The sequence below is a fragment of the Megalobrama amblycephala genome, linkage group LG15 (genome assembly GCF_018812025.1).
Source record: "Megalobrama amblycephala isolate DHTTF-2021 linkage group LG15, ASM1881202v1, whole genome shotgun sequence".
Taxonomy (NCBI): Eukaryota; Metazoa; Chordata; class Actinopteri; order Cypriniformes; family Xenocyprididae; genus Megalobrama; species Megalobrama amblycephala.
This window is the reverse complement of record NC_063058.1, coordinates 22651752-22673300: the sequence shown is the minus strand read 5'-3', so window position 1 is coordinate 22673300 and position 21549 is coordinate 22651752. Positions and strand designations below refer to the sequence as shown.

General features: G+C 33.5%; 1 protein-coding gene across 4 annotated transcripts in view; it reads left to right on the top strand.

Moving 5' to 3' along the window:
* Window positions 1-21549, top strand: part of wasla (WASP like actin nucleation promoting factor a) — a 63605-nt gene that overhangs the window by 28976 nt on the left and 13080 nt on the right. For 3 of the 4 annotated variants that reach the window (XM_048158660.1, XM_048158657.1, XM_048158658.1), the window contains exons 2-6: window positions 5822-5956; window positions 6367-6453; window positions 6622-6718; window positions 11613-11636; window positions 18501-18681. In XM_048158660.1, coding sequence (XP_048014617.1) covers window positions 6631-6718; window positions 11613-11636; window positions 18501-18681 — 293 coding nt within the window. In that variant the 5' untranslated portion in view covers window positions 5822-5956; window positions 6367-6453; window positions 6622-6630. The remainder of the gene's footprint in view (window positions 1-5821; window positions 5957-6366; window positions 6454-6621; window positions 6719-11612; window positions 11637-18500; window positions 18682-21549) is intronic. The other variant, XM_048158659.1, reaches the window with a different exon arrangement.

Genomic DNA, 21549 nt, shown 5'->3' with positions numbered 1-21549 from the left:
TTCCAAGCAGACCAAACTAAATTCTAACATAAAGACGGTGATCCCTGTGAAAGTGGGGGAAACATGTCTTAAGTATTTGTGTTCTTGGCAAAGACTTTTGCACACAGGAATGCCGTATGGATGGAAAAGCCTGGCAAATATCCATCAGTCCCTCCGTTCAGTGTTTGTTGGGTGAGATTAAACCCAGCCGATCGATCAAACGTATAGCATTACATGAGCGTGTTTGGTCGCTTTGAATGCAAGGAACGTTTGTTGTTTGTCATATGGAAACTCGACTCTTTCTTGAACTTGATGAACTCTGAAAACAGTAGTTGTACGTTTAGCGATGTCCTTGAATCAGTCGGCCCACCAAGACAGAATGAGTGCTTGAATTCAAATGCTGAATGTGCAGCCTTGGAGCATGAGGAAGCAGTTTTTCATCAGAAGAAATGAAGGGAAGTCTTGTTTCATTGATGTTGCCGTTATTGACGTGGCAGGATCACGATGAGTCGACTGGTTACCCAGCATTCTCTTTTTCTGCCCGTCTCTAAACAAATGTAACTGTACATTTATTGATTGTCGTTAATCAATATCAAGAGTTATCAAGTTCACAATACACTTTGAACACTCATTAACTGACAGGTTACTTTTGATAATTGATTAATTGGAGAAATAATCAGCCGATTAATCGATTTTAAAAGTCAAAGATTATAAAATGATCAATTTTGACTTTTTGTGGTGTATTATTTTAATAATGAATTTTTGAAGTAAAATTTCAGTCTATTAATCTGATTACTTTTGAGAACCTTTTTTCATAAATTATGATAAATTGATAATCAATTTAACATTTCAATCAATTAATCCTGTTTGAGAAACATATTCAGTTGATTAATAATTAATAATCAGTTAATCATATTTTAGTTAATCAGATTACTTTTGATAATTTATTAATTGGATTCAGCAGATTAACAAATTATAGGTCAAGTCAAAGTTTATAGTTTCATCAATTTTATAATCTATTCATCTGATTACTTTTGAGAGCCTGTCAATCAGTTTATTATTTCTTAATCAAATCCAATCCAATTAAAGAATTATTTCACTTCAGAATTAAAATTTCCTGATAATTTACTCACCCCCATGTCATCCAAGATATTCATGTCTTTCTTTCTTCAGTCGAAAAGAAATAAAGGTTTTTGAGGAAAACATTCCAGGATTTTTCTCCATATAATGGACTTCAATGGGGACCAACAGGTTGAAGGTCAAAATTACAGTTTCAGTGCAGCTTCAAAGGGCTCTACATGATCCCAGATGAGGAATAAGGGTCTTATCTAGAGAAACAATCTGTCATTTTCTAAAAATTGATATACTTTTTAATCACAAATGCACTGCTCTGATGCGCCACACATTACGTAATCATGTTGGAAAGGTCACACGTGAGTTGGGCGGAAGTACCAATCCAGTGTCTACAAAGCAAACGTGCAAAGACAAGTTCAAAGTCAAATGTCCTTTACATAAAAAAGGTAAAACAAAAATGTTGGATGATTTAAGTTGGAGTTTTTCGCCCTACCCTACCTACTTCTCTTCTGCGTGACCTTTCCAACGTGATTATGTAATTCGTGGTGCATCGCAGAGCAGTGCAAGACCAGCATTTGTGGTTAAAAAGTATATATTTTTATTTATTTATTTATTTAATTTTTTAAATGAGTGATCGTTTCACTAGATAAGACTCTTATTCCTCGTCTGGGATCGTGTAGTACGCTTTGAAGCTGCACTGAAACTGCAATTTGGACCTTCAACCTGTTGGTCCCCATTGAAGTCCACTATAAGGAGAAAAATCCTGGAATGTTTTCATCAAAAACCTTAATTTCTTTTTTGACTGAAGAAAAAAATACATGAACATCTTGGATGACATGGGGGTGAGTAAATTATCAGGAATTTTAATTCTGAATATTACTTTTGATCATTGATTAATCTGGTTAATTGATCAGAGTACTTTTGATAATCGATTAATATGTTGATTATTTATTTATTTGATGTGGTGTTGCAGTAAGTTATTGTTTAATGAAACAGCAGCGGGTCCATATTGATCAGAGATTTCATTCAAATGTATTTAGGTTTTGTTCAATGATCTGTGGTGGCGTTCTACGCTTTTATCATCAGAAATGTAGTTCCCATCTGAAGTGTACGTTAAAGTGCAGGACAAGGTTTTTTTTGTTCTCCAGTAATTGCTCAGCATAAGCCTGTATGTGTTACTTGTCCATGGAAAATATTTCATCTTCTGTGAGATCTTGGCTGTCCTCCCCATGACAGTATTGCCAAGATTCTGGCCTATTTTTCCCTTCGGTAAGTTAACCCATGTCCTGAAAAAGGGTGTTTGAAACGCTGCTTTCGGTCATGTGCATGGAACGCAGACACTCTTAGAATAAGAGTCCCTGTGGAGAGAGAATAAAATGCCCCATCAAGTGTGTCTCCAAGTACTTGACTGCAGTTTCAATTACAGCAGTACTTGATATCTGCAGTGGCCTGTGTTTGCAGCAAACAACATCATGCAGTATTCATACAGATTTCTGCGCACTTTTTATTTTTTTTATTTTTTTGTATGAAATTAATTTGCAGTTCTGTTAAAAATGCCACCCGGACATAGAAAATGCAGGTTACGCGAATAATTTGATGTTTTGTGGATTAGTTTTCCATCATATTTCTATTTGTGTATTTATAATAAGTATGTTTGTGTTATAGGGCTTCATATTTGTTTGGTTGTTTTGTTTTAATTGATCACATTAATGAATTAATTAATGAAGAACTGCTTTGTAGAAACATATTTTTGATAAACTTGTTTTAAAAGTCAGTTTTGTTCTTAATTTTGACTTAATTTTAAACAAATAATTTTAATTTATTTATTTTCACCATAAATATAGCCTTTGGATTTTAATATAGCGATAAATAAAAAACAAATGCAAACACACAAATAAACAAATGTTATTAATGTTTTAGCATGAATAAAGTCTTTGATTCATTCAGATATAGCAATAAATAAAGAACCAATCAAACTAATAAATAATACATTTAAACAAAACAATGTGAATTTAAGAATATCCAGCCACCCTTCCTTCCCTTCTATTTCCTCCCTCTTTGCTTCCTTCCTTCCTTCTTCCTTCCTTCCTTCCTTCCTTCCTTTCTTTTCTTTTCCTTCCTCCCTTCCTTTCCCTTTCTTCATTCCTTCCTCCTTTTATTCCTTTCATTTCCTTCCTTCCTTCCTTCCTTTTTTTCTCATTTCTTTCCTTCCTCCTTTCTTTTCCTTTCCTTCCTCTTTTCCTTCTTTCATTTCCTACCTTCCTCCTCTCCTCCTTCCTTCCTTCTTTCCTTTATTTTCTTTTATTTTCCTTCCTCCCTTCCTTTCCTTCATTCTTTTCTTCATTCTGTCCTCCTTTTTTCCCTTTCATTTCAAAGGAAAGGATGAAGGACTGAAATCAAAGAAAGGATCCTTTCATTTCCTTCCTTCCTCCTTTCCTTCCTTTCATTTCCTTCCTTCCTTTCTCATTTCCATCATTTCCTCCTTCCTTCTTTCCTTTCTTTTATTTTCTTTTTTCTTTTCCTTCCTCCCTTCCTTTCCTTTCCTTCATTCCTTTCTTCATTCCTTCCTCCTTTTATTCCTTTCATTTCCTTCCTTTCCTTTCTTTCTTCCTTCCTTCCTCCTTCCTTCCTTCCTTCCTTCCTTTCATTTCAAAGGAAAGGATGAAAGACTGAAATGAAAGGAGGATCCTTTCATTTCCTTCCTTCTTCATTTCCTTCTTTTCATGTCCTTCCTTCCTTCCTTCCTTCTTTCCTAACTTTTATTTTATTTTCCTTCCTCCCTTCCTTCCCTTTCCTTCATCCTTTTCTTCATTCCGTCCTCCTTTTTTTCCCTTTCATTTCAAAGGAAAGGATGAAGGACTGAAATCAAAGAAAGGATCCTTTAATTTCCTTCCTTCCTCCTTTCCTTTCTCATTTCCTTAATTTCCTCCTTCTTTCTATACTTTCTATACTTTCTTTTCTTTTATTTTCTTTTCCTTACTCCCTTTCCTTTCCTTCATTCCTTTCTTCATTCCTTCCTCCTTTTATTCCTTTCTTTTCCTTCCTCATTTCCTTCCTTTCCTTCTTCCTTCCTTTCCTCCTTTCCTTCCTTCCTTTCCTTCCTTCCTTCTTTCCTAACTTTTATTTTATTTTCCTTCCTCCCTTCCTTCCCTTTCCTTCATCCTTTTCTTCATTCCGTCCTCCTTTTTTTCCCTTTCATTTCAAAGGAAAGGATGAAGGACTGAAATCAAAGAAAGGATCCTTTCATTTCCTTCCTTCCTCCTTTCCTTCCTCATTTCCTTCCTTCCTTTCTCATTTCCTTAATTTCCTCCTCCTTTCTATACTTTCTATACTTTCTTTTCTTTTATTTTCTTTTCCTTACTCCCTTTCCTTTCCTTCATTCCTTTCTTCATTCCTTCCTCCTTTTATTCCTTTCTTTTCCTTCCTCATTTCCTTCCTTTCCTTCTTCCTTCCTTTCCTCCTTTCCTTCCTTTCTTTCCTCCTTTCCTTCCTTCCTTCCTTTCCTTCCTTCCTTCCTTCCTTCCTTCCTTCCTTCCTTCCTTTCCTTCCATCCTTCCATCCTTCCTTCCTTCCTTTCATTTCAAAGGAAAGAATGAAGGACTGAAATCAAAGAAAGGATCCTTTCATTTCCTTCCTTCCTCCTTTCCTTCCTCATTTCCTTCCTTCCTTTCTCATTTCCTTAATTTCCTCCTTCTTTCTATACTTTCTATACTTTATTTTCTTTTATTTTCTTTTCCTTATTCCCTTTCCTTTCCTTCATTCCTTTCTTCATTCCTTCCTCCTTTTATTCCTTTCTTTTCCTTCCTCATTTCCTTCCTTTCCTTCTTCCTTCCTTTCCTTCTTCCTTCCTTTCCTCCTTTCCTTCCTTCCTTTCCTTCCTTCCTTCCTTCCTTCCTTCCTTCCTTTCATTTCAAAGGAAAGAATGAAGGACTGAAATGAAAGGATCCTTTCATTTCCTTCCTCCTTCATTTCCTTACTTTCATGTCCTTCCTTTCCTTCTTCCTTCCTTCCTTCCTTCCCTCCTTCCTTCCTTCCCTTTCCTTCATCCTTTTCTTCATTCCGTCCTCCTTTTTTTCCCTTTCATTTCAAAGGAAAGGATGAAGGACTGAAATCAAAGAAAGGATCCTTTAATTTCCTTCCTTCCTCCTTTCCTTCCTCATTTCCTTCCTTCCTTTCTCATTTCCTTAATTTCCTCCTTCTTTCTATACTTTCTTTTCTTTTATTTTCTTTTCCTTACTCCCTTTCCTTTCCTTCATTCCTTTCTTCATTCCTTCCTCCTTTTATTCCTTTCTTTTCCTTCCTCATTTCCTTCCTTTCCTTCTTCCTTCCTTTCCTCCTTTCCTTCCTTCCTTTCCTTCCTTCCTTCCTTCCTTCCTTCCTTCCTTCCTTTCATTTCAAAGGAAAGAATGAAGGACTGAAATGAAAGGATCCTTTCATTTCCTTCCTTCTTCATTTCCTTCCTTTCATGTCCTTCCTTCCTTCCTTCCTTTCATTTCCTTCCTTTCCTTCTTCCTTCCTTTCCTCCTTTCCTTTCTTCCTTCCTCCTTCCCTCCCTCCCTTGAAAAACATTAGGATTGGAGAACCAGTGTGTTTTAAGGATTAGTTGAGAATTTCCATAATATTTCTGTTTATTTATAATACGTATTCATGTGTGTTAAGACTTCATATTTGTTTGGTTGTTTTGATTGATCAAATTAATTATAAAAAGTGTCTCATAATCGTGTAGTTTTCTTTTTCACAAAGTTCATGGTGGTTCATCTTTTTGCAGACATTGTGCTCAGCGGTGGTCCAGGTGTACGGGGCGGACAGGGGCTCGTCCTGGGTCAAGAGGTGCTGTGGCGTGGCCTGTTTGGTGAAAGACAACCCTCAAAGGTCTTATTTTATCCGTGTCTTTGATATCAAGGTGAGCTCTCGGAGATGATCAAATAAACCGCAGAGATATCAGATCCGTGACATATCAGTTAGTGCATGTGCTCTAACAAGAAGTTCCAAGCAAATTGGGCTGGAACCACAGCTCAGTTTGTTGAAGGGATAGTTCACCACCATCTAATGCCATATGTCCTCCTTTCTTTTTTGGACCACAATTTAAAAAAAATGTCCGTTAAAACAACACCAAGGTGAGTAAATGATGACTTCATTTTTGTTTTAGGGTGAACTATCCCTTTAACCCCCTCGTTTCCCTGCCTTTCATTTCCTCTCTATGCTATTTCTGTGTAAAACAAACAAATAAATATAATTTATATAAAGCCAGTGCAAACAGTTAAAATTACATCGTTTACATTAGTAACAATATCTTTTTCTAATTTTTTGCAGGATGGAAAAACAAAGTTTGAGCAGGAGCTCTACAATAATTTCGCGATCAATAGTTCGAGATCTTACTTCATTACCTTCGCAGGAGATGTGAGTCCTTTTTCTTAATTTTTCACATTGTTGACCGTTAGCAAGAAAGCAAATAGAGAACTAGCCGGAGATGTTCTGTGGAAAAGTTTGTTTGGCTAGTCGCTTCTTGTTTTTCGTGTAAAACTGCTTTTAGTCTTTATTGGTCATATGGTGTGTTTTGCTCTTTAGTCTTGTCAGATGGGCCTCAACTTTGCCAGTGAAGAGGAAGCCAAACGATTTCGGAGTGCACTCAACGAGCTGCTCAACAGACGACAGAGGAAAACCGGTAAATGTGCTGGTTTTAATTTCTTTCTTTTCTATTGAAGAGAAGATTGTTCACCAAAAATGAAAATTGTCATTATTCACATACTCGTTCTGATGCCATTTCAAATCAAATCCATATGGCTTCATTTTTTGGATTTTGTTTTTGGGTGAACTATCACACTCTAAAAACTAATAAGCTTTACATTCAATAGAAATCAAAGTGCCTAAAACATTTTTCTTTCTCCCAAATCTGTTTTTTTCATAGTAGTTCACCCATAAATGAGATTTTATAATTATTTATACATTTTCACGTCGTTATAAAACAAAAGGTAACACTTTATTTTAATGTGTCCTTGTTACACGTTACATGTATTTACTATAGTAATAACCATAAATTAGGCATAATTACATGCAACTAACCCTAAACCTAACCCTAAAGTAAGTACATGTACTTAATTAATATCACTCAGTATTGATATGCATAATCACTCAGTAATATAGGGACACATTAAAATAAAGTGTAACCAAGCAAAACTGTGGACAATTGTATATTGTTGTATTATTATATTTTTATGATGAATATAGACTTTGATTCTGATATAGCAATGAATAAAAAAAACATGAATCAATAAATGTATTTATTTTCACCATAAATTACATCTTTAATTCTGATATAGCAATAAACAAACAGATGAATAAACAAATTTTATATTTTTTTAACCACGAATATAGCCTTTGATGCTGATATAGCAATAAATAATTATTTTCTTTTTTTAAACATAAATAAAGTCTTTGATGCTGATATAGCAATAAATAATTTAAAACATTTTATTTATTTAATTATCATAAATATAGCCTTTGATTCTGATATAGCAATAAATGAAAAAAAAAATGTGTATTTATTTATTTTTACCATAAATATATAATTTGATGCTGATATATTTATTTATTTATTTTATTATCATAAATATAGCCTTTGATTCTGATATAGCAATAAATGAACAAAAAAAAATGTTTATTTATTTTTACCATAAATATATAATTTGATGCTGATATATTTATTTATTTTATTATCATAAATATAGCCTTTGATTCTGATATAGCAATAACTAAAAAATAATAAACATATACTAATGTTTTACCATGAGTAAAGTCTTTGATTTTGATATATCAACAAATAAAGGAACAAACAATAAACATTTTTATTTTTTACTATGAATATAGCCTTTGATTCTGTCTTTGCAATAAATAAAAAACTAAAAATAATTTGTATTTATTTTTACCATTAATATAGCCTTTGATTCAAATATAGTGATAAAAAAACAAAAACAAATAAACAGATACTAATGTTTTACCATGAATAAAGTCTTTGATTCTGATATAGCAACAAATTTGATATATTGTATTTCCATGAATATAACAATAACTAATAAAACAAACAAATAACAAAAAATGTATTTGGTTTATCCAGCCATACTTTTCCACTCTTTTCAATATAATGAAAGTGCATGAGAACTGGAGCTGTCAGGTTTAAAATGACAAAAAAAAAATAGTGTTTCATATGAATTGTGCACTATATTACAAATTTTGTGAAATCATACAGTATTTTGTGTGAGGAAAAGACCAAAATATACATCAGTATTAGTATAAATATGAACATCCATTCCAGGACCTTCTTTTGAGTCTGTTCTGTCCAGTTCACTCAACTGTTCCCGAATTATTTGGTTTTTAAATTCAACTCAACTGACTCAGGATTCGGTTTTTAACAGCTTACTGGAGGGAAGATTATCAGTGAATACCGACTTAAATTTCAGTCAGTTCATCACACAAAGCTATGCTGTAACTTCTGAACTCTTGAAATATAGCGCACAACTCATATGGACTATTTTATGGTACTTTAATGGTGGGTTTTTTGTTCTTTTTGAAGCTTGAAAGTTCTAGTCATCATTCATTATTCAAAACGTCTCTTTTTGTGTTCAACGGAAGAAAGCAAGTCATACAGGTTTGGAATGACATAAGGATGAGTTTTCATTTTTGGGTGAACTTTTCCTTCAACAAGCACATTTATGGCTTAATTTCATGTTAACTTGTTGTTTCCTGTTGCTCATTTGCAGTTCTGTTTATCGCTCCCCATCTTTCCTCCTGTTCTTCTCAGTCTGTAGTTGTAATCTGTGTTGTAGTCGTAGCAAGTGTGCCGGTATCCTCTCCGTAGGGTTTGTCATAAAACCTTCACAGTGGGCCTTTTCTCCTCATGTCCTTCTTGTAAAAGCAGCAGGCTCTCTCTTTACTTCCTGGCTGGGTTCCAGTACTTCCTGCTCTGTTTTGCATGCTGGGCTTTGAAGTTTAGGCCTCTAACTGATTTTTAAAGAGGCCCTGGTGCCTTAAACGCCTCTTATGTCTGCCTTGTCTGCCCTCTCTTTACATTTAATGTGGTTGAATTGCAAACAAGCATGTTGGATCACAGTTTGATTTCATTCACATACAGTGAATCATTCAGTTATATTCTGGTTATTAAAGGTGAAGTGTAGAAGTTGTTGCTATTAGCGGCACCAAAGGGAATTTTCAAAATATATTTAAATAAAATTTTTTTAAAAATTGCTTTTTTTGGGAAAACATTGTAAATATTTTAATATATTATAATAAATAATTTTGCGAGAGAGCGATTTATTCATTCATACATATGTATAGGTGCATTACCGTTCAAAATGATTTTTTTCAACAAGGATGTAATAAATTGATCAAAAATGGCAGAAATCTTTTGTAACATTATGAGTGTCTTTTTTTCAAATAAATGTTGTTCTTTTGAATTTTGTTTATCAAAGAATCCTGGATTAAATGTATCAATGGTTTCCACAAAAATATAAAGCAGCACAACTGTTTTCAACATCGATAATAATAAGAAGAAATGTTTCTTGAGCAGCAAATCAGCATATTAGAATGATTTCTGAAGGATCATGTGACGTAATGATGCATTACAGGAACAAATTACATTTTTAAATACATTTTGAAAATGTTATTTTTAAAAAATAAATAAATAAATAAATGCAGCCTTGATTGAGCGTAAGAATTTATTTTCAAAAACATTATCTTAAAAGGCTCAAAAATCTTATAAATGCCAAAAATTTGAATGATACGTAATATGTATTTACATTTTATTTAATTAAAGGTGCAATATGTAAGAATTTTGCAGAAAAATATCTAAAAACCACTAGGCCAGTGTTATATATTTTGTTCACTTAAGTACTTACAATATCCCAAATGTTTCCAGCTATTTGTAAATCGTGAGAAAATTGCAATTTTAACTAAGGCTCCGGGACGTGTGAGGAGTCACCTGTCAATTGCGTCATCCCTGCGTTACCCTCGGTTTCCGGTTTTATTTTGTAGAAACCATGGAAACACCAAAGACGCTTTAATATTTACACGTTTTAATAGGCAAGCAAACAACTGTTTTGATATATTTATAGACAGAAAACTAATTATTGTTATATAGCTCAACACGTTTTATCTTATTGTTTAAATCTAATTTTCTTGATTTTTTTGTGAGTACCATGCTTTACCGCACCTCAGAGAAAAACACTATTTTGTGAAGTAGCTAACATAGTATAATCAGATGCAGCTTTATTTTTAGTAACAGTAATACAGCATTTTCTCCATCATACGTTTTAAAATTATTTGCATGTCATTTATCAACACAAGCCATCCAGCATTTAATATGATATTCTAAAATCAATCTACCTTACTGCAGTGTGCAACAGTGTCTCACAGCAGCTGCCGAGCGAACACACACAGAGTAATGTTATAACATCATTTTCAACACACTCAAATGTATCTAATATGATAAACAGAGCTGCTTTACCTCATACTCATGACCGGAAAAGCAGAAGTGGCGCCGGCGACTGTGTCATAATAAAAGTTCTGCTGCTCGTGAGGCATGTGTTGCGCAATCGCTCCAGCGTCCTCGTTCAGCTCCCACAACACTCGCTCCTGCTTTGCTTCATACTACAGTAACGTTAATAATTGCATCCATGAACATGATTTCTTCCCGAGTCCTATCCCAATTCTTTATCATCAGCTGTGAGGTGAAGACCACATGTCCCAAGATTCCGCGCTCAAACTTGCCATCATCAAGCTACACCTTTGAATAGGCTTCTAGCGGAGAGAAAATTGTACATATTGCACCTTTTAATATTTAGAATATATATATATATATATATATATATATATATATATATATATATATATATATATATATATATATATATATATATATATATATATATATATATATATATATATTTATTTATTTATTTATTTAATTTTTTTTTAAATACATTTTATAATATTATATTTAAAAATATAGGCTATTGTTTGGAAATGTTGCTTTTAAGAGCCCTAAAAAAAATAATAAAATATAAATAAATATGTTATTGTTATTAAGTTAATTGTATTATATTTTAAAATATAAAATAATACTGAAATATTTATTTTTGAGAGATTTTAAAAATATGAAATTGCTGAGCAACTGCCATTTAGATGAATATAAACGTGTTTTAACAGAATAGAAAAACACACTTCACCTTTAAGAATAAGGTTATATGAATATGATCCGTTTGCACATGAATGAACCACATATGTTGGTGCTAAAAATGTAATATTAACTAGGAGGACTGTCAAAAAAAAGTAAAAACTTAAAAAACAGTGATTTAATTCCTGGATGTTAGTGTCTTGAGAAAGGGCACAGGAGCTCAGGACACCTCTGTTTACCATCTTTTTCCCTAACCTTTCCAAAACTAATGTAATTAAACATTTCCCTCTCCTTTTGGTGATCTACCGGCTCTTTACCTCTCTGTTCCTGACCTCACTAGTCTACTTAATTTGGCCTCCACATTTTAACAATGTTAATTTTGTTTTTGCAGAGAAAAGGCGTGACCCACCAAATGGTATGTGTCCTGGTACTTACATTCTCTCATGAATTTACTCCTAATGTTGACAGTGCTAATCGATTTGCTGTTGATGTTTTTACTCTCCTTTTTGAAAGAATTGTTTAAATGCACACATTGTATCTTCCACAGAAATCAAAACATATTCTTGTATTAGTGTCGTCAAGCATGAGTAGGATTTGCACAAACACACATCCGCATTGTACATGACCTAGATGAGAGTAGCGTTCAACCCCTGACAGGAAGCCTGGGGTCAGTGTGTGTGCTGGGAGCCATATGTGTGCCACATGGATCATTCCATGCCACTGCACTACTGCGGCCCTCTCCCACTCAATTACATCAAAGAGACGGCGTTTCCTCACTTACTTTAAAGATTTTCTCATGGACGTTTATCTTGGTTATGGCGCTGGTTTGACATCACTTAGGAACTGTGGTTGTTAGTTACTAAATTATCTTGTTTGCCCCGTGACAGTAGCCTGTAGCAGTACGCATGTGATGCCAATTATAGGCCTATTAATGTTTTGGGGGGTTTGCTATAGAAAATATAAAGTGGTATATATCAAACCTAATGAAGTGGTCTCTCCAAAGTATTTCCTATTGTAGCAATGATTTGGGACAGGGAATATTTGAGGGCTTATTTATTATTATTATTATTAGATTTTTTTTAAAATTTTATTTAAAAAGAGAATGGTTTACCTTTTGGCTATATATATATATGACGATACACTTAGCTCAAGACGAGACGATACACGATATTGGGTTCATGAGACAATATTTTACCACACTATTTTTAAGAAATCTTCAATGATGAAATATATGAATGGAAAAAGTCTTCTATTAAACTGAAAATCACACAATGCAAAACAATAGGTGCATTTTGAAATGTCTTAACTAACCTAGGAGTGTCACAAATTATTGTTTTGGTAATCAAGTATGTTATTATTAATTATTTTGACAATTGAGTAATCAGATCATATTTTTTTGTGGTAATAGAGACCTAAGTGAACAGTAGCCTTTAAAATGACTTAAAATACATGTATAATAAAAATGAGGGAATTAGGGCTGCCACTAACTATTATTTTGGTAATTGAGTAATCGGTCGATTATTTTGACGATTAATCGAGTAATCAGATCTTTTTCTTTTTTTGTGGTAATAAAAATAGACCTAAGTGAACAGTAGCCTTTAAAATGACTTAAATTACACGCGTATAATAACAATGAAGCAACCAGGGCTGCCACTAACTATTATTTTGGTAATTGAGTAATCGGTTGATTATTTTGATGATTAATCGAGTAATCAGATCTTTTTCTTTTTTTGTGGTAATAAAAATAGACCTAAGTGAACAGTAGCCTTTAAAATGACTTAAATTACACGTATAATAACAATGAAGCAACCAGGGCTGCCACTAACTACTATTTTGGTAATTGAGTAATCGGTTGATTATTTTGACGATTAATCGAGTAATCAGATCTTTTTCTTTTTTTGTGGTAATAAAAATAGACCTAAGTGAACAGTAGCCTTTAAAATGACTTAAATTACACGTATAATAACAATGAAGCAACCAGGGCTGCCACTAACTACTATTTTGGTAATTGAGTAATCGGTTGATTATTTTGACGATTAATCGAATAATCAGATCTTTTCCTTTTTTTTTTTTTTTTGGTAATAAAAATTGACCTAAGTGAACAGTAGCCTTTAAAATGACTTAAAATACATGTATAATAACAATGTAGCATCCAGGGCTGCCACTAACTATTATTTTGGTAATTGAGTAATCGGTTGATTATTTTGACGGTTAATCGAATAATCAGATCTTTTCCTTTTTTTGTGGTAATAAAAATAGACCTAAGTGAACAGTAGCCTTTAAAATGACTTAAATTACACGTATAATAACAATGAAGCAACCAGGGCTGCCACTAACTATTATTTTGGTAATCAAGTAATCGGGCGTTTTTTTTTTATTGTTGTTGTTGTTGGGGGGGGGGGGGGGGTTTGTGGCAATAAAAAGCCCTAAGTGAGCAAAAACCATTTAAAATTACTAAAAAAAAAAAAACACAATAACAATGAGGCAATAATAATTGGTTCAAATAAAGTATCAAAAGCAAGTAATCATATTGTTTTATTAAACAACACTTAAAATACATAATTTAATATTCTTATAAACAAATCAACTTAAGCATATTATGTATTATAACAAATGCTTGCAGAGGGCACCAACAGCATGGTCGTTGTTGTTACACTTCACAGCATCAAATCCTTGTTTAATACTGGCCAAACAACATTTAATTCAAATTCAGTTCTACTTTCTGAGTATGAATTATCATATGCAGTAAAAGACCGAACACTATAATGCAAGCTCTTTAAGGGTTTTGCTACCAACTCAACCCCGTCATGCTGATATCGCGAGACAGCTTTTCACCTCAACGAGAAATGTTGTCACGTATTAATATTGCTATGTATGTATGTGTATAATAATTCATCTATTTATTATAATGAATAAATACATAATAAATACGAAAAATAATAAAAACATGTATAATTAATTAAAATTGTGTAAAACACTGTAACGTCATGTACCATGAGAGAACTCAATATCTGATGTGCGAGAAATGAAATTATGAATGTTATGAACACGACCCAAAGACAAACCACTGAACTGGGATTTAATATTGCAGGTCTTAGGCTGGTGTTGTTTTTTAATTCTATTTTTATAATTAATTAATTATTTTATTACATTATTTATTTATTTATTTTATTTATTATATTTATATAATTATTTTAATATTTATTTATAATTATTGATTAATTATAAAAAACACAAAATGTATAATTAATTAATTAATTAAAATTGTGTACACCCATGCTTAAAAAATGAGCCATCAAATTTTTGGAATGGCTGTTCTTTTCCTGAAAAAGAAATACTGTACATATAAATGCGTTTATAAGTTTGTTTTCTTTAAACATGAATTGTAATTTTTCACCATAAGCGTCACCAAACTGAAGTTCTAATATATGACTAAAGAGATAGTCACGCCCCCAAACTCACACTATTGGTTGAGCCACTGTTGCTGTTGTCGGGCAGGTCAGGGGCCTCAAACAGAGTGTTGTTTTTTATCATTGCCAGCCAAGTCAGAATAATTTCCAGTCTGAAATGTTATTATCAAAAATTCTGTCATTTACTCACCCTCAAGTTGTTCCAAACCTGTATACATTTTTTTGTTCTGCTGAACACAAAGGAAGATATTTGTAAACAAGCAGATCTTGTCTCCCATTTAATACTATATTAGGGGGGCGGGAGATGCTGTCAATGGGGGTAGATCTGCTTGGTTACAAATATTTTCCAGAACAAAGAAATTTATACAGGTTTGGTACAACTTGAGGGTGAGTAAATAATGACAGAATTAAAATTTTTGGGTGAACTATCCCTTTAAATCAACATATTTGCCCTGGATTTGCTACGGCAGCACTGGAGGCCAGTTTCAATTTCCCCCCTTTTCTACAATCTGTTCACATTTCAAATTCACCTTCATAATTTATAGCTGTTGTTCCAACCATATTGTGCCCCTGCTTGACAACGCTATGAAGAATGCAGTCGTTCAAATCAGATTTATGCGACACGTCCTACTGTTCTCAAAGAAAAAAATGTGTTTGTGTTGTATAAGGTATCCACCTGCAAAAAAAAAAGCCAATGTAATCTTTCTCCAGCACATTTCCTTCTCCTCCACTTCCTCATTGTGTAACTAGATTGGTGGTTGATATCTGACTGAGCATGCTCAGTGCAGCCGTTTTATCTGTGTGATATAAAGGTTCTTTCAGTTCAGTGTTGATGAGTAAAGAAGCCAATCAGTAATTCGCTGCAATTCTGCACCGAAACATCTGTCAAACGCACTTGAGGATCGTAAATAGCGTGTGGCGTTGCCTGCAGTTGAAGACTTGTAATGCTTACAGCAAATTTCAGAGATTAAACTGGATTAACAGTTACTTACATAATATTCCACATTTGTAATTTTTCAGGATTTGACTAGCATGAGTGGGATTGGTTTGGTGGGCGGCCAGATCACAAACGGTCTCAATTGGTTTAAAGAGCGTCTTTGGGGACTACGCAGGTTGGTTTGTGGCTAGACGGTGAAATTCATACCTCAATGCTGGGCCGCAGATGAGATGATGTTCTGCACGACCTTCCTGTCTGCCCCATCTGAGGAGGTTTTAGACAGCATTTCGAGGCCAGATGGTGGTTTGGTGCCTCTGCAATGCCTGGTGTTGTCAGGGGACGAACTGAACGCGCCTTTACCTCGACCTTGTCTAAATACGCTGCTGAAATTCAGCAGACCCTCCATCTCTACAGAGGACGTCCTCTCAGGAGATAATCTGGGTCAAGGTAGAGGTCACAGGAAGCTCGTGGCTCTCACCCAAGGTAGGCGTCTGAGGAGATTTGCTCTGTTGGGGTTTAGCAGCTATGGTGCGTAGAGATCTGTGACTCCTGTGAGTAAAGCATCTCTTGGGCATTTTCAGTAATACTGACGTTGTGAAGAGGTTTCTTCTTGTAATTTTTTTAAGGAGTTTGTGAAGTGAAGCTCTTATTTAGTTTTCTCTCAACATTATGAAGTTATCTCAAGGGTCTTGGATCAGGAATGTGTTTTGCAGGTGTAAAACTAGGGGCAGTTTTTTAACACATAATAAGTTGTATTATAATATGACATTAGACTACATTAATTTTTATTATTATTGTTGTTGTTATTGCAGTGTTTGACATTGTATGGTTTGTTGCTTTTTTTAGAAACAATTAGACTTGTTAAAAAGAAATAAGCTGTTTGTATTTATTTATTTATGCAATTTTAACCATTTAAAGACATTTTTTTTTTTTTAATTACATAAAAATTATATTACATATTTCTGCTTTTGGCACAAAGAACTATTAATTACATAATATATTATTAGTAGTAGTTGTTAATAATAATAATAATAATAATAATAATAATAATATTATATTATGGCAATTATTAGACTACTTAAAAGGAGTAAGCAGCTTTTAGTCTATTTTTTGTAACAATATGAGAACTTGGGCAGGATTTTTTATTTTTAATTCCACAATGTAATATTCCTGCTTTTGGCACAAATAATTATTAGACTTTATTATTATTATTATTATTATTATTATTATTATTATTATTATTTAATAATAACAACTATATGCATTTGATACATAACTATTTTTGTGCCATTATATTTTATATGCATTTAATATATATTTGTTTGATAAACTATCTTTTATCTTTTATTATTATTGTTATTTAATAGTAATAATAGTTTATACATTTTATTTTTGCCTTGATACATAAACATAATAATAATAATAATAATAATTATTATTATTATTCAATAACTATATGCATGTAATCAATGCATTTGATACATACTTTTTGCACCATTATATTTTATATGCATAATATATATATTTGTTTGATAAACTATCTTTTTTCTTTTATTATTGTTTTTTAATAGTAATAATAGTTTATACATTTTATTTTAGCTTTGATACATAAACATTATTATTATTATTATTATTATTATTATTATTATTCAATAACTATATGCATGTAATCAATGCATTTGATACATACTTTTTGCGCCATTATATTTTATATGCATAATATATATATATTTGTTTGATAATCTTTTTTCTTTTATTATTATTATTGTTATTTAACAGTAATAATAGTTTATACATTTTATTTTTGGTTTGATACATAAACATAATTATTATTATTATTATTATTATTATTATTATTATTAGTAGTAGTAGTAGTATTATTATTATTATTCAATAACTATATGCATGTAATCAATGCATTTGATACATACTTTTTGCGCCATTATATTTTATATGCATAATATATATATGTGTTTGATAAACTATCTTTTTCTTTTATTATTATTTAATAATAATTTATACATTTTATTTATGCTTTGATACATAAACAATTATTTTTATTGTTCAGTAACTATATGCATGTAATCAATGCATTTGATACATATATTTTATATGTATTCAATATATATTTAAAAAAAAATTGTTGTTTATACATTTTATACATACATTGATACATAAACAGAGTAATTATTATTATTTATTGCCATTGTAAAGAATGCATAAATATGATCTAAAATTGTGAGTGAATGGCTGTTAGGTAAATGATGAAGGCATTATTGTAATAATTTATTATTATCATATCATATGTCGTCTTTGGTTCTGTGTTCCAGATTGAACTCTGGTTATCTTGGAAGTGACTGCTAGCTAATGCTTGTGGTTCTGGGGAAAGTTTTACACAAAGCCTGTTGTTCCAGCAGCGTTCCTTTCTATGAAAGCTGCTTTTTATCACCCACATTTTGCAATGATGAGAATCGTTATGACATGGCATGATTCAAATGATCAGAATAAATAGCATTTGGTCACTGCTTTATTTGCGTAATGCGGTCACATTTATGTGAATGAAATAAATCTCATGAAATGTAGTTGAAAAGAAAATGTTCTATCCTTATGAAGTGATATTTTTGGTTTTATGCCTGCTTTTTGACACTATTATTATCATTATTTTTATTGTTCTAACCACACCAGCATCATCTGGACTCTGAATACATAAACTTCCAGGAATGTGTGTGTGATTCATTCATTGTGGCTCACAAAGGATCACAACTTTCTGAGACGCCCCCTCTGTGCTTACGCATGGACAGAATCAGCTGTTGTTGGCAACACAAACTCTCAGCGCTCGGCCAGAGGCGACTCCTGTCACTTTCACAGGGAAATGTTTGCAACAGGTTGGAGATTCTTAGACGGTAGCTAATAACTTTTGTCATGTGCCCAGGACCCACTCTCCCGATGGCGACGGTGGACATCAAGAATCCGGAGATAAACAACGTGCGCTTCCACAACAATTCCCACGTGAATAACATGGTGCACAGTAGCCTTAACAAGAAGGAAAAGAAGGTCAAGGGCAAGAGGAAGAAGTTGACAAAGGCTGACATTGGGACACCAAGCAACTTCCAGTGAGTCTTGAAGTGTAACCGTTTCAATACTTCCTGTGTTGGTAGGAAGTGATGTCGGTAATGCATATTAAATGCTGCTTTCAGGTTTTTATGTTTCTAGTCTCATCTATATTATGATATCTTTTTCTCTTCATGTGCTCAATTACAAACACTGCAACATGTAGTACTTATAGTTCATAGGTTTATATTTTATGCTTTTAAGTTAAATTTTTCCCATTCCTAAAGGGACATGGTGATGGAAAATTATTTCAGTGCTTTTGCGTTCATCTGCAAAGTACGCAAAGTTTTTCGGGGGAACTAGGGATGCTAACTATTACCTATTAACTATAGATGCGTCCGTCTGCTCTCTAATCGCTTTCACTTTCATACACCGATCTGTGCAGCGCCGCTTCAAGTCGAACACACCATATTAAGACATTACTAACAGGTAAAGTAAATATAATGCATATATAAGCTAATATAGTGCCTATATTTAGTGAAATGTTCCCTTCTAGAGTTCATTTCTCTAGTGAACTAACATGCTGTGGACACTGAATGACTTGCCTGAGGTAAATGTGATGCTACGTGAGATATTATTCTCAAGCTGTTTTATTGATAACTTTCGACGGTTGAAACACTGGTTAAAAGATGACATGTAAACATGTCTATGCATAGATCATCTGTTCTTCTTCTGCGCTTTTTCCTGTTGTGGTGGTTAGCAAACAGCTTAGCATTACCGCGCACACCCACTTCTGTATTGTGGATCACCTGTGACTGTATTTGTCGTCTGACTGTATGCACTGAACCGTGACGATTCGGGACAAATACATGTACTGTTACATCTCTAGTCTCTACACATCATCCCTAACCACCTGCCACACCCGAGATCAGTTTCCATTGGTTGAACTTTCAAATGACGTCGGAAAACACTGCGTCATGATCGCGATACGATCGGATCCTGGAAGTCCTATTAGCTTTAGCCTAGCAGCATGTCATGTCACTCTGTGGTCTACACGTTGTCCTGTGTTGTGTTTGGGCTCGTCGAGACCACCTGTTCTAAATAAAGATATGCGATCTGCTATGGTTTACTAAGTTACAAACCAAAACGTGGTGCAAAAGCATCATGTGTATACTGTTTACATGGCTATCTGTTATGTACTATGATTTTACAGATCACATTTTCAGTTGTTTTTTTCACATTATAAATATAGAGCTCTTCTAATATGTCAGCAAATTTTAAAAGCACCTAAGTGATAGTCATATTCCCTATATTCACTGTAAAGCCAAGCTTATAAGCTTTAAAACGACACCTATTTTGTGTTGGTTAAGCAAGTAGTTAAAGGGTTAGTTCGCCCAAAAATGAAAATTCTGTCATTACTCGCCCTCATGTCGTTCCACACCCGTAAGACCTTCGTTCATCTTCAGAACACAAATTAAGATATTTTTGATGAAATCCGAGAGGTTTCTGATCCCCCATAGAAAGCAACGTAATACCACATTCAAGGCCCAGAAAGGTAGTAAAGACATCGTTAAAATAGTCCATGTGACTGCAGTGGTTCAACCTTAATGTTATGAAGAGACGAGAATACTTTTTGTTCACAAAAAACAAACAAAAATAATGACTTTATTCAACAATTTCAGTCTCCTACACTGATCACATAGTAAACACAGTGCAGCACTTCCGGGTTCTATGTCAGAACGCGGCTCAGTATTGGCCTACGCTGTTCACGTGAGCATATTTAAAACAGTTCATGTGACTACAATGGTTCAACCTTGATGTTATAAAGCGACGAGAATACTTTTGTGCGCAAAAACAAAACAAATAACTTTATTCAGCAAGGTTGAACCACTGTTGTCACGTGGACTATTTTAACGATGTCTTTACTGCTTTTCTTTACCTTGAATGTGGTAGTTGCTTACTTTTGGGGATCAGACCTCTCGGATTTCATCAAAAATATCTTAATTTGTGTTCCGAAGATAAACGAAGGTCTTGCGGGTTTGGAACGACATGAGGGTGAGTAATTAATGACAGAAATTTCATTTTTGGGTGAACTAGCTAACCCTTTAAGTAACGTGATAACTTAGAGGCTGTTTACACGATGCCATTTTCAACTAAAAATGGAAAACCTTTTATGCGTTTTGGCCGTTCATTTACAACAGTATTTTAGTGGCCTGAAAACTCAAACTTTTGAAAACCGGTTTCAAAGTGCAAGTTTTTGAAAATGGTCTCAAACAACAAAAACACGAACCTGTGAAAACGATGACGTCATTCACATGCACATGGCCTGCCAGCAGAATACAGCATTTTGTAGTCGCTTTCATGGATACGTATGAATGGGGATCGTTTTGACAATGGTGTCAACTGTACGCAGAAAACTCAAAGGAAAATCTTCAGTTTTAAAGGGTTAGTTCACCCAAAAATGAAAATTATGTCATTGATGACTCACCCTCATGTCGTTCCACACCCGTAAGACCTTTGTTCATCACACAGTTTAAGATATTTTACATTTAGTCGGAGAGCTTTCTGTCCCTCCATTGAAAATGTATGTACGGTATACTGTCCATGTCCAGAAAGGTAATGAAAACATCATCAAAGTAGTCCATGTGACATCAGTGGGTTAGTTAGAAGTTTTTGAAGCATCGAAAATACATTTTGGTCCAAAAATAACAAAAACTACGACTTTATTCAGCATTGTAATCTCTTCCGGAATCCTTTCCATTGAATTGATTCCATTGAATTGATTCCATTGAATCCTTTCATCTGTCGGCGTTGGTAATGCACTTTTACGACGCTGTGGTTGTTTTTGGCGATTAGGACATACAATACATTTTGGTCCAAAAATAACAAAAACTACGACTTTATTCAGCATTGTCTTCTCTTCCGGGTCT